At 32.5% G+C, this 12,455-nt stretch overlaps 1 protein-coding gene across 11 annotated transcripts in view; it reads left to right on the top strand.

The window, feature by feature from the left end:
* Positions 1-12,455, top strand: part of KIAA0825 (KIAA0825 ortholog) — a 475,219-nt gene that overhangs the window by 88,794 nt on the left and 373,970 nt on the right. For 2 of the 11 annotated variants that reach the window (XM_050794274.1, XM_050794276.1), the window contains exons 4-6: positions 1,941-1,958; positions 2,476-2,644; positions 5,655-6,324. In XM_050794274.1, coding sequence (XP_050650231.1) covers positions 1,941-1,958; positions 2,476-2,644; positions 5,655-6,324 — 857 coding nt within the window. Of the gene's footprint in view, positions 1-1,935; positions 1,959-2,475; positions 4,402-5,654; positions 6,330-11,401; positions 11,634-12,455 lie in introns of those variants that run through there. The other 9 variants (XM_050794277.1, XM_050794278.1, XM_050794285.1 and 6 more) reach the window with 8 other exon arrangements.

The raw sequence follows: 12,455 nt of genomic DNA on the forward strand, positions 1-12,455 counted from the left end.
GCCTCTCAGTAATGCATCCACTTGCACACATCATTAACTTAGCTAATTCAGAGTCATTATAATTAAAGCACATTGGGGTTCAAATTTATTAAGAAATGTTGAGACATATGAAAAGGCGTAGAGTAGTATGACAAATAGTCCTGTGCCCACCATCTAGTTTAAGAAATAAAACATTACTAGTATAGCTAAAGCTCTCTATGTACCTCTCCCCAATTTTATCCCACTTCCATCCCCACTCTGCCAGAGGGTGCTGCTGATCATTCCAGTGCATTTCCGTACACTTTTACTACCTATGTTTATAATCCTGAATAATGTGTAGCATTTGAAAGATAATGTTTGAAAACGTTACCTTTTAAATGGTGAAAATTAAATTATATTTTATTTTGACCTTGATTAAAGAAGATAAATTGTCAGATTACATACCAAACTGACATTTATCATAAATTTTGAAAATATTTATATAACAATTGAACAAGAAATATCTAGACTTCAGATGGTTAAGTTTTTAGAACAAGATGTATAGGCATTGGTGAGTGGCAGACAAGATAGCCAACTAAAAAAAATTCAGGTGTAGATAATTAGTTTTGACATTTTATGATTTGTGACAAAATGATTTTAAAATTAAGTTTATCTGTCTTAGTTTGTATCAATGAGGGAGGTCCCCTGAAATGCAGCCACTCAATCCCTTTGTCAGTGTTTGGACAAATTACTAAAATATCTAGCCCTCTAAAGGCTTTACCCTATTTATAAATTGTAGTTGTTGGCTTCTGCTCAGATTCAGATGTTAGAAATTAGCCTAAAATCTGAGTCCTCATTGAAACAGATTTAGGTAGACTAGCTGCTGAGCCTTTCCAATTCACATTGCTGTAATCTATTAGGTTTCATTGAATGAGACACATGAGGATGCTATAATAAAAACCTTTGATAAAGAGTCCCTAGAGTCAAGGTGTATGCTTAGGGCATTGTGTTTCTCAGTCCATAGAAGTGCTTACATAAGTTAAGAAAATACATGCCAATCTCTTCTCAGACGTAGAACTGGTATTCCTGAATATGGCTGTCCCATCAGGAAACTGAGTGGCCTCTGGCCAGAGGAGGTATTGTTTTTCTTTTAAGTTCTTTGTTTTCATGAAAAGGCTCTTTGATTCTCAGAATGTATTTGTTTCAAGGTAATTTAGTTTGAATTCACTCATGCTCAGAAATCTCCTGAAAAGTTTTACTTAAACTGTTACAGTGTATGTTTTATAGGCAACCCACACCTGGATGAATTTCAAAGAGTCTTTCATATGACATCTATTTTAATAAGCGCTTGGTTTCTAAAGCCTACCAGGGTCTATCATATGGAACCTTTAATTAATAGCAGTTACCTTTTCAAAACACTAACTTTACCTCTTGGTAACAAATCTTTCTTAATATGATTAAGAGACAAATGCATAGCTGTCAATTTTTGGTGAGGTGTTTCAACTTCAAAGGAATTTGCCTGTTTGAAAGCTTTCTTGAAGTTTAGATATGCTGCCATCAGGTGGTAGTAATATGTCATATCCCTGTGGCTGCGCAGATGGCACTCTGCTAAAGGTCACCAGTTTACCCCATAAAGATTTATAATCATCAATGCACATAATGGTATATGGAAATTAAAATAACATAGTATATCTGCTATTTTATCAACAGGAAGGATACATTGAATGGAAGTTTTAAAACAGATACGTATTGCAAGATTCAACTGGACATTTCTTTTTCTGATCTTGATTTACTTTTTTTGGTGAATGAAGCATTTTATTTTATGCCTTATAAATATTTAGAAAATATGGAAAAGTAAAATTTAACACTTATCTGATTACACCCACCCAAATATAATTGCTATTAACCCCTTGATTCATTCCTTCCAGTCATTTTTTAAATGCAATTTTTAGTAATTTTTGTTTCTGTTTTTTGTAGTGCAGTTGGATGCCAAGAAAAAGGTATTTGGCTGTAGTTGTGTATATAGCTTGTATATATAGCTTGTATACTTTATAACTTTTAAAATTATGAGCTTTTATGACTACTTCATGACTCCTTACTATACCACTGATTGAAGTTTTTCATAATTTATATAGTCCTTCACCTCTTAGTAGATAATGTATATTTCTAATATTTACAATGTTCAGTATTTTATCTCTCCCTTTCATCCACTGCCTATCAAGAGGGCTATTACCGAATTGCATCTATGCTTGAATTTTTTTCAACACAAAAGAATTTCTAATTCATCTGAGTAGCTATTTTATATTTCCTCTATCACTTTTTTTACTGCCAGAAAATATGAACTCTGTTTTCAACTATGAATGTATAGTCTTTGTTATTATTTTCATATCATACAAATGAATTTGTAAATTGTATAAAACCAGGTACCACATATGAAGATTTCAGGGCCTGTGATATTATGAAATAAAGCCATTATCTATCTCCTGCCAAAATAACTTTTTCTTCTCTTTTTTATAGCATAGAACATTGCATTAAAGAGATACAGTCCGAAATTAACAAACAATGTCCAGGTGTGCAGCTGCAAACAACAACTGACTGCTTTGAATGGCTAACTAACTATAATTACAGTACATCCGAGTCATCTTTCATTTCCCATGGAGACTTGATAAAATTTCTCAAAACACTGGTAAAGTGAATTTTTGTTTTATCATGAAGTGGGATGAGTAAACGGGGAATACAACTCATTCAATTTCTATACGTAAATATTTATTTGAGTGACCATATTAGCCTACTATACATAGGGGTTTGTGTTTTTATGTTCCTATATCCCCCATATAATCCACTGAGCTATTTGTTTTAATTTTTAACTATGATTTTTATCAATAAAATAAAATTTTATGTAAATGGAGATTAAATATTATGATTCCTGGGTGATTTGTGATATGATATATATCATATCAATACCACAGAATGTATTGATGTGTATCACAGCTGTCTACCAGAAAAGTTCATATTCATTATATTTTTTATCCTTTCACAACTATTCCTTTTTTGTATGCTCATTATTAAGCATAATAAAATCCCCATCGATTGTGTCTATTCGGCCTTGACTATTATTCCCTGCATTCCTAACCTGCAGTCTTACCCAGTTCCTTTCAATCAAGGTAGCAATTTATGCAAGACCACCAAATGACGGAGAATTATTATGCTGGTCATTCTGGATACTGACCACCCTCTATGCTAGAGAAGTTTTTGTAACCTTCAACAAGAATAGTTATTTTATCACACTTGTTTCTCCAAGGCTGGCTAGCCTGTAAAAACAGATTCCCAGAGCAGCAGCACAATTGTTAGAAAGAGGTATTTCTATAGCTATGGTTCTAATTTAATTTTGGGGGAAAAAAGGCACTATTTTTGTCTAAACATCAAGCATCGACTAAGGCAGATGTGGAAAATATCTGGAGGTTGTAGATGGCTTAGGATGACAGAATCAGATGAAAATAGTTTTTGCCTGTTGTTATTATTTCAGATGTGTCTTTAATGTTTACAAAGTAATAAAAGGAAGAGAAAGGAAGACTGTGTGCCCTGAAGCCTTATTCTTTTAAGGAAAGCTCTCACCCATTATCTCCTGAAGGTGGATCCTTGAAGAATAAATATGGATATAGTTATTCCTTTACTTTCTATTAAGAGCCATGTGTATTGAATTTCATTAATACTGATGTAATAATGCTTTCTCATTTAATTAAAAGCAAAAGCTTTTAATTATCTTTTAATCTGTCACACATAAGTCATTCTCTATTCACTGCAGGGCAAAGGCCACCTTAGTTTTGCTCAAATTCATTAGACTGATAGGCTTGTCCCAGTCCTAGGTTTTTTCACATAATTGATCATGTTATTTTAAGGAAGGAACCACATTATTAAAACAGATCCAGATTTAAATGACCTTATTATCAAGTTTCTGCATGCCAAAAAATGTCAGTCCTGACGGCATTTTTCAAACATCTGTTTTTTCATAGAAAATTTTTTGTTAATTTTCTAGCAATTTAAATAAGAAACAGAGGTCCCCATTATGGCAGATACACTGAAGTTATTTTCAAAATTTAAGCAATCATACTAAACATATGTTTTAGACCTCTGTAATCTATTATTCTTTGTTTAATCAAATATTTATAGTTATTGACTGACTTTAAAAAATCAAGGCAGTGGCACTAATATGACTCATTTGCTTTATAGAATTTACAGTAATGCTGATGTGTCCTATCTAAGGACCTTTCTTTTCCAGAAGTATCAAAATAACTCAACAGCAGGAGAGGAGAGAGAAAGAAGCTACACAGAAGTCATGTGTACTTTGTGGCTCTCTGGAGTGTAGCAGAAAGAATGTGGATGAAGAGAATGTGGATGAAGAGAAAGAAGCCAGGGATCCATTCTATAATTCTGTGCCTTACTGTATGTGACTTTTGAAAAGTCACTGAAGCATGCCTGATTTTAGTGTCCTTATGTATAAATTGGGTTTTCAAATACATATGCCAAAGGGTTATCATTATGAATAAACCAGGAAATGTTTGTATAAATACTTAAAAAGCATTTATTGATATAATTATTGGGTGTAATTATTTATTACAGATAGAACATTAGACATTGCAAAGCTTACAATGAATGAGAGAAAATTCCTGGAATTTGTCTAGGAATTGTTCATAATTGTGAATCACACATAATGCCTTTGGTATCTTCATCAATAAGAAATTGCAAAGCCAGCCTGATTTTATGCCGCTTGGACCTTGCTTTCATTTCTCTTGTAATCAGCTTGTTTGTACCTAGAGAATATAAACTAATTTCAGTATTAGCTAAAATAGACTTAATTAGGAAAGTCAGCATGGAAGAAGAATGTGTGTGTCTAATTCAAAGTCCAAGAAAAAAGTAATTTTTTTGTCTCTTTCTATTCATAATTACACCCACCATTGTTTTCTGCCAGCACAGAAAATATAAAGCAATAATTTCATATCATCTTTTGGGGAACAATTCTGAGAGTATCTTTTTCTCATTTTGGGTTATTTCTTTGGAGAGAATTGAAATATTCTCAGATTAATTTTCAAAGTAAAATCTTTCTTAACACAGTTCTCAAAAAGGAATTTAAATGAAAGTTAAAATCTTTCAATGTATTAAAATTTACTTCTCAGAATAGTATATCTTAGTAACCCCTAGGCACATACCATATTTAAAGATCTATATTCTAGAATGATTTTAAAGCATTGTATTATGTGTTCATTTGGGGTTTTATAATAATAAATATACCCATTCAAGCATGAAAATTGTCTACCAGGAATTAGGGGCATGATCTTGAATTTATTTTGTCTTAGGAATACATTTCAATCAATATTTTACTGTAGATTTGTATTTAGAATTTTTAAGCCACAGTTTTTATACAGATCAGGGTATATCGGGTGGATAACAATGAGGGCTAAAAACGATGTCTAGAGATCTAATTGAAAAGATAATCAGCTAGGTTTGAAATAAACAATTCAAAGTTTAGTAGACCATAAAAGTTAACATTCTAAAACATCTGAATTGGTTAAATTTCAAATAAAAAAAATGAGGAATTTTAGAGTATTGATTTCAAACTGAAATTATGAAATTGTATATGACTATAGAAATCATTTTTTCGATTACACTTAATCACATTTCTAATGTTATTTCATTAGCAAGATTTGTTGAAGAATGAACAAAATCAAGAAGAAATGATACTGGATTTACTTTGGGACCTCTCCTGCCACAGCAGTGTTTCATTCCCGTCGACTCTAAGTGGAACATCTTTCCATTTCCTCTCTAGGACATCTCTTCATTCTGTTGAAGATAATTCCTCTATGGATGTCAAGTCTATATGGGATGATATAAGACTGCATCTTCGACGCTTCTTAGTGAGCAGATTACAAAGCCATAATGAAATAAACAATTCACAGCAAAAAATTTTATTGAAAAAGCAGTGCTTACAACAACTCTTGTTTCTTTATCCAGAATCAGAAGTTATAATCAAATACCAAAACATACAGAGTAAACTGTTGGCTAATCTTCTGCAGAACTGCTTTCCTTCTTACAGCAGAGATTCAAATTTAGATGTAATAGTTCATGGATATCAAAGTACAATGCTTAAGTTATACTTAATAATAAAAGAGGATTTTAACACACTATGTGAAATTTTAGCTCCATCCTCAACGGTGAAATTCATTAAAGAAACTTACCTGGATACTGTTACAGAAGAAATGGCAAAATTTCTTGAAAATTTTTGTGAGCTGCAGTTCAGAGAAAATGCTGTTCGTGTGGTTAAAACAAGCAAGAGCTCCAGCAAGCATAGAGGAGCAGTGCATGCTTTGGGTTAGTGACATTTAAAATTTTTGTTTGGTTTGACTTAAGTCTTTTAATATGTTTAATTTTCTAAGATTTTTTTCTATTTGGTTAAATCTCACTGCAAACTTGAAAATTAGTAAATGAATGTAATGAAATTTTGCAGTAGACATTTCTCTTATGCATTTTTTTCTATAATTATAGAAGTATTTTCTTTCTTGTTAAATTGTTAAAGATATTAGAAATATAAGCCAAAAATATTTCAAATAAGAGTTTAATTTCTCTTGATTGCATATGACAAACAGTATTTGTGAAACTGTGTGTGTATACACACATATATATAAGTGAGTATATATGCTTATACACATATAAGCTCCTTTATCTGCTTATTAAATATACACATATATAATAAGCATATATACTCAGTTATGTATATGTACATTTAGTTATATACATAACTCAGAAAAGTATGATTTTTAATCCATTGTATCTTCCAAAGCCAAAGCATTATTAGGTAAAAATAATTATTGAAAATTTGATGAAATTTGCAGTAACTAAAATTGGAAATTTAAAAGTTGTAATATTTTAGTCAGTCAATTCTAATAATGAGCAACTATGAAATACTATAATTATAAAATTCTGTATTGTAATTGATTAGGAAGGTATAACAGTTTAACTATAGCTATTTTTAAAAGTTTCTCTACTATTTTTTCTATAAGGATGTATACAAATAAAAGATGGTTTGGAAATTTCTATTTTATTCATAAGGTAAAGGAAAAAAAGGAAAGAAGTTATTGTGATATAATAAACTTTTCTTGTTGTGGTTGTAATTTCCTACCAGTGGAGAAAAATCAGGGTAAAAATAGGATTATTTCTAAAATTATCATTAGTTATGCTTTTATATAAAATCTGTGGTATATTTCTGAATAAGTTCATAAACTATATGGCTTAAGTATTTGAAAATTATTATTTAGTGAATTATTATGGATCTTTTAATTTATGATCATCTTTTAAAAATTCCTATAGCTCCCTATACTTGCTCATATCTTCATTAATAAAATTTCAGATGACCAAATTAATGTGGTATATGAAATTTCAAATTGTTTAATATTTTGTCTTAAAATTTTAATTTTCCTCCAGAAGCTATATCACATTGCAGAAGAGAGATGCATCTGCCAAATTCGATTATGGCAAAATACAAAGTCAGTTAATTTAGGAACATTATGATTTTGCTCAAAGCAAATAGGCTTTTATTTTAATTGTTAACACATAAATTTTTAAATGCATCTCATTAGTGTGCTTGTTTTCTAAAATTTTTATATTCTCTGAAATAAAATCCAGCTTACTTGTAAAGTCTTTTCAATACGAAAGTTTTGTATGTGCTAAATATAGTTTATAACAGAAGAAAAGATCCATATGGTTGAAAATGTGTGTAAGTTGCTATGGAGTCTTTAGGGCTGATATTGAAGTGTTTTCTCATTCATGAGAGAAAACTATGTGTGTCCTCTTTAACACCAGAATTTGAAGCATTTTCCATAAGGGTAGGTGCATAGAATCTTTCCCAAGCTCCTTTATCTGAACTTTGGTATAAAACAATAGTTAAGTGAGCACTTTCCATGTGCCAAGCGCTGTGCTAATGACAACCCATTCCTATTATCCCAATTTCATGATCACAGAAAGAAACTTAGAAAGATTAACTTGCCCTGATCATGTTGTATGAAATCAGGATTGATACTTAGAATTCATATGCAGATCTTTCTATTTCTGGGACCCATGTTCTCAAGCACCATACTATTGGGCCTTGTCTTACAAGTATAGAATTAAATGATCTGTCACCTGTAAAAGAAATTTCAAACACTGTTCAAGTGGGCTGTCTGCAAATAAATTCAGTTCAGCTTTATTGACCACCTACCATAAGAAAGGCATTTAGCAGCTACCATGTTCTGTGGTAGACACAGTAAGGGGAGGAAAACTCAATGAGTCGCTACTGCTGCTGCCATATGAGAACTGCTAAACTAACTCAACAGATCAGCTATGTTGTTCACTAATATTTGACCAATGATCATGTTTTGTTTATTAAGGAAATACATCTTTGAGATGAGCAACAATGGCTTGAATGGGTTGTATTATATTATCTCTAATCTATGTCTGTATCTTTATGCTCATGAAATCTTTCTATTTTACCTGAAATTATAGAAAGGACAATCCTTAAGTAACAGCAACATGTATTGACTCAGACATTGATGTGCATTATCTCATTTAAACCTTCTAACCTACCAAACAAGGTAGATACCATTATTCATTATCTCCACTTTACAGTGAGGAAACTAAGACATAGAGATGTTAAGTAATTGCTCTAGGTCATAGAGTGAAGCCAGGATTCAAACTCATTATCTGTCTGACTCAGAGCCCTTCCTGTATTGCTATAATCTACTGACCGAAAAACAGGATAGAAATAGCACATTTTATTTAAAAACATTTCTCTGAATCCTCTGTATACTTCTTCAACTTTAGTGTAGTCATTGTTTTCTTCTTCTCCAAACTATTTAAATAATTTAAAATAAATTTTAATTTATTTAAATTTAAATAATCCTAATCTAAATGTATATGATTGAAATGATTATAATTTCTATTTAGTGATTTTAAGCAGGCTTTGTATGTATGCTATAGTCTTAATGAGCTAATGTCTTACCTTTCCATGCTTATACCTTAATGAGCTAAGGCAGTTTGGACCTATTCAATCTTTAGTTGCTTCTGATTTTGTACTTAGGTCGAGGATTGGTTGTTCTTTCCAGAATGGCCTATACATTTTCCATCCACCCATCTGTCATCTATCTATCTGTCTATCCATCTATCTATCTATCTATCTGTCTGTCTAATTTGATTACTTATTATTATGTATAAGACTTTACAAGCCTTTACGTATTTGGATTCACTTAATCTTCTGAATAGCCTTTTATATTATTTATACTTCATATATGAGAATGCTGAGATTCAGAGAGGTAAATGTTTTCCAAGTCCACACAGATAATAAGCCAAAGAAAAGAGATTTCTCTGTTTGCAATTATTTGGTGTATCAGCTTGATGTCAAAAGCTGTGCAAAACAGTATGATAGTTAGCATTAAAAATAATTCACCACTTTCACTTTTTTTATTTTTTTGAGTTGCAGTTTTGCTCTTGTTGCCCAGGCTAGAGTGCAATGGCACGATCTCGGCTCTCTGCAACCTCCACCTCCTGGGTTCAAGCTATTCTCCTGCCTCAGGCCTCCCAAGTAGCTGGGATTACAAGCATGCACCACCATGCCCGGCTAATTTTGTATTTTTAGTAGAGATGGGGTTTCGCCACGTTGGTCAGGCTGGTCTCCAACTCCTGACCTCAGGTGATCCACCCGCCTCGGCCTCCCAAAGTGCTGAGGTTACAGGTGTGAGCCACCGTGCCTGGCCACATTTTCTTTTTTAATCGTTATATTATTTCTGTCTTCTACACTGATTCAGTGTTTTGCTTTTTTTTTTTATTGATAATGATTCAGAACCCAGTTATGATTTGCTAGTGTTATTAACTCAGACACTCACTGGGGGTAGTTTTTATGATGTTCTTCTATGCTATGCTATGCTGGGCTATGCTATGCTGTGCTATCTGTGCCATGCTGTGCTATGTTATTCTACCAGTTGGCCGTTCGGGTGATTGTATTCCCCTGGGCACCCCAGAGTGCATTCTGTCTGCCACTAATTCCGGTTTTCCAGTACATATATTTAAAATATGGTGACAATCTCTCTAGTCATTTTTCTGTGATAAGGTACCGGACAGAAAATTTTATTTCATATAAGCTTGTCATTAGACTTAATCCACAACTTGGTATTGTATGGTAACTTTTTTTCTCCTTTATATTCAGTTTTGAATGTTTTGTTTCTTAGAGAGCATGTGCTGCTTTAATATTACAATGCATTTACAAGTATAACGCTTGTATGTTTTGTTATTTGAAAAAAAGATGAAATAATGTTAACATAAATATTACAGGATCTTTTTGATTTGACGATCTTTTATAGAAGAGAACAATATTATTCTTACAGATACTCTTACAAAGTTTCCAGAGTGATTTAAGAAGCAAGACTTTCTCAATAGCCGATTTTGTTCATCTGTATTCTTGTATAGTTTCTCTAATTTATTTTTATTTATTATTATTATTTTTTTTTTTTTGAACAAAGTCTCCCTCTGTTGCCCAGGCTGGAGTGCAATGGCACAATTTCTGCCCACTGCAACCTCTGCCTCCTGGGTTCAAGCGATTCTCTTGCCTCAGCCTCCCAGGTAGCTGGGATTACAGACGCCTGCCACCATGCCCAGCTAATTTTTGTATTTTTAGTAGAGACAGGATTTCACCATTCTGGCCAAGCTGGTCTCAAATGCCTGACCTCAGGCGATCCACCCACGTTGGCCTCCCAAAGTGCTGGGATTACAGGTGTGAGCCACCACACCCGGCTAGTTTCTCTAATGTTAGGAAAATTATTATTTCATAAAGGTTTATGCTACAATATTTTTTTCATTTAGCTTATAAGGCTTTAAAGTCAGAACAGCTTTCAAAAAGCTAGAAATTTGCAATTAGCATTTTGATTATAACCTAATTTGGAATTATCTGGAAAGTTAGATCCATATATACAATTGTACACATATCATCTACGTTTTAGGAGAACCAGTGCCATTCTTATATTGTAACATTTTACTGTATTTATATTTGGACTAGTTACGTGATCAAATTAATTTTACTGTTCAAATTATATTTCCTTTGGGTTTAAGTAAATGCTATTTTCTCAATGTTCAAAAAAGAAAGGATTATTTATATATAGTAAATTTCAGTTAAATAAATCCTCTGTATTTTAATATGAAAAGATAGAATTAGGAGATTTAAATTCTAGGATAAACTCCATGACCCTCATATATCCTATCTTTAATTTTTCTTGAGGTTATTGTTAGGTTGAAAAAGGAAGACTTAAGAGAATATGATAAACACCTTTGAATATTTGAAAGATTCCTAAAATCTGCACTGGATGAAAGGTTGACCTGAGTCACCTCTAAGGCACCTTTTTTTTTTTCATAGTCCCTTGTTCTTTTAGTTAAGGAAGATTGGAGATGAGGGAAATGAATCCCTCAAGGAATGAAAAGATCCTTCAAGATAACGAAGTCCCTCAAACCAAAGAGACGATAGACTTGGGAGACACAAGATCACTATTGGAAAGCAGGCCAATCAAAATCCACTCTATTCTCTCTTCTACTCAAGTAGCTCTGACCATTTGAATGATGATATCATGAAAGATGAAAAAGTATACTGAAGCCAACTCTGAAAAGTTGGATATTGTCCCTATTTTATAGATACAGAATCTGTGGTTTGGACAAGTTAAGTAGAATTAAAGTCTGGTAAAGGCTTACTTTTTGGTTTATAAAGGCAGTCTTCTTCTCTCTGTGTCCTCATGTGGTAGAAGGGCCAAGGGAGTTCTCTGCGGTCTCTTTTATAAGGACACTAATCCCATTCATGAGGGCTCTACTCTCATCACCTATCCCTCTCAAAGCCCTATCTCCAAATGCCACCACCCTGGGGCTTAGGATTTTAACACAAGAATTTTGGAGGGACACAAACATTCAGTCCACAACAGGGGAAATCTGTGTCTTTTACACTTAGGACTGTTAAAATTCTTGGTCTGAAATTACATTTTCTGAATATAGACTGATTTCTCTGCACAGACATTTATAAAGGAGAAACTGCTAGCAACTTTCAGAGTTAAACCAATCATTCCTCTGCATGCCACACTTGAAAATGAGAAAATAATCCTTAGCTTTAAAATGTTTAAAATTTATTATGGATTTCTAGTCAGAAATTATTTTGCCTCTGTCATTTTTAAAATTGCATTTCTATTCCTCTGTTTATACACATATTTTTAATTTGCTTCTAGTCTTACCAAAACACTCATAAGAACATGATGGTTGGGCTATCTAAATGGAGATCTAAAATTGCACATGTAAGGAAATGAAAAGTTACTTAAAATGATGTAGAATAAGTAAATATGTTGTTGTCTCAATCAAAAACAAAACGTATCAATGTTTGCTTTCACAACTCCTTTTCAACACTGAATAAAGACAGGAAACCCTTGTCTATTATTTAGAAAAGTATA

This window comes from Macaca thibetana, chromosome 6 (genome assembly GCF_024542745.1).
Source record: "Macaca thibetana thibetana isolate TM-01 chromosome 6, ASM2454274v1, whole genome shotgun sequence".
NCBI classification, from domain to species: Eukaryota; Metazoa; Chordata; class Mammalia; order Primates; family Cercopithecidae; genus Macaca; species Macaca thibetana.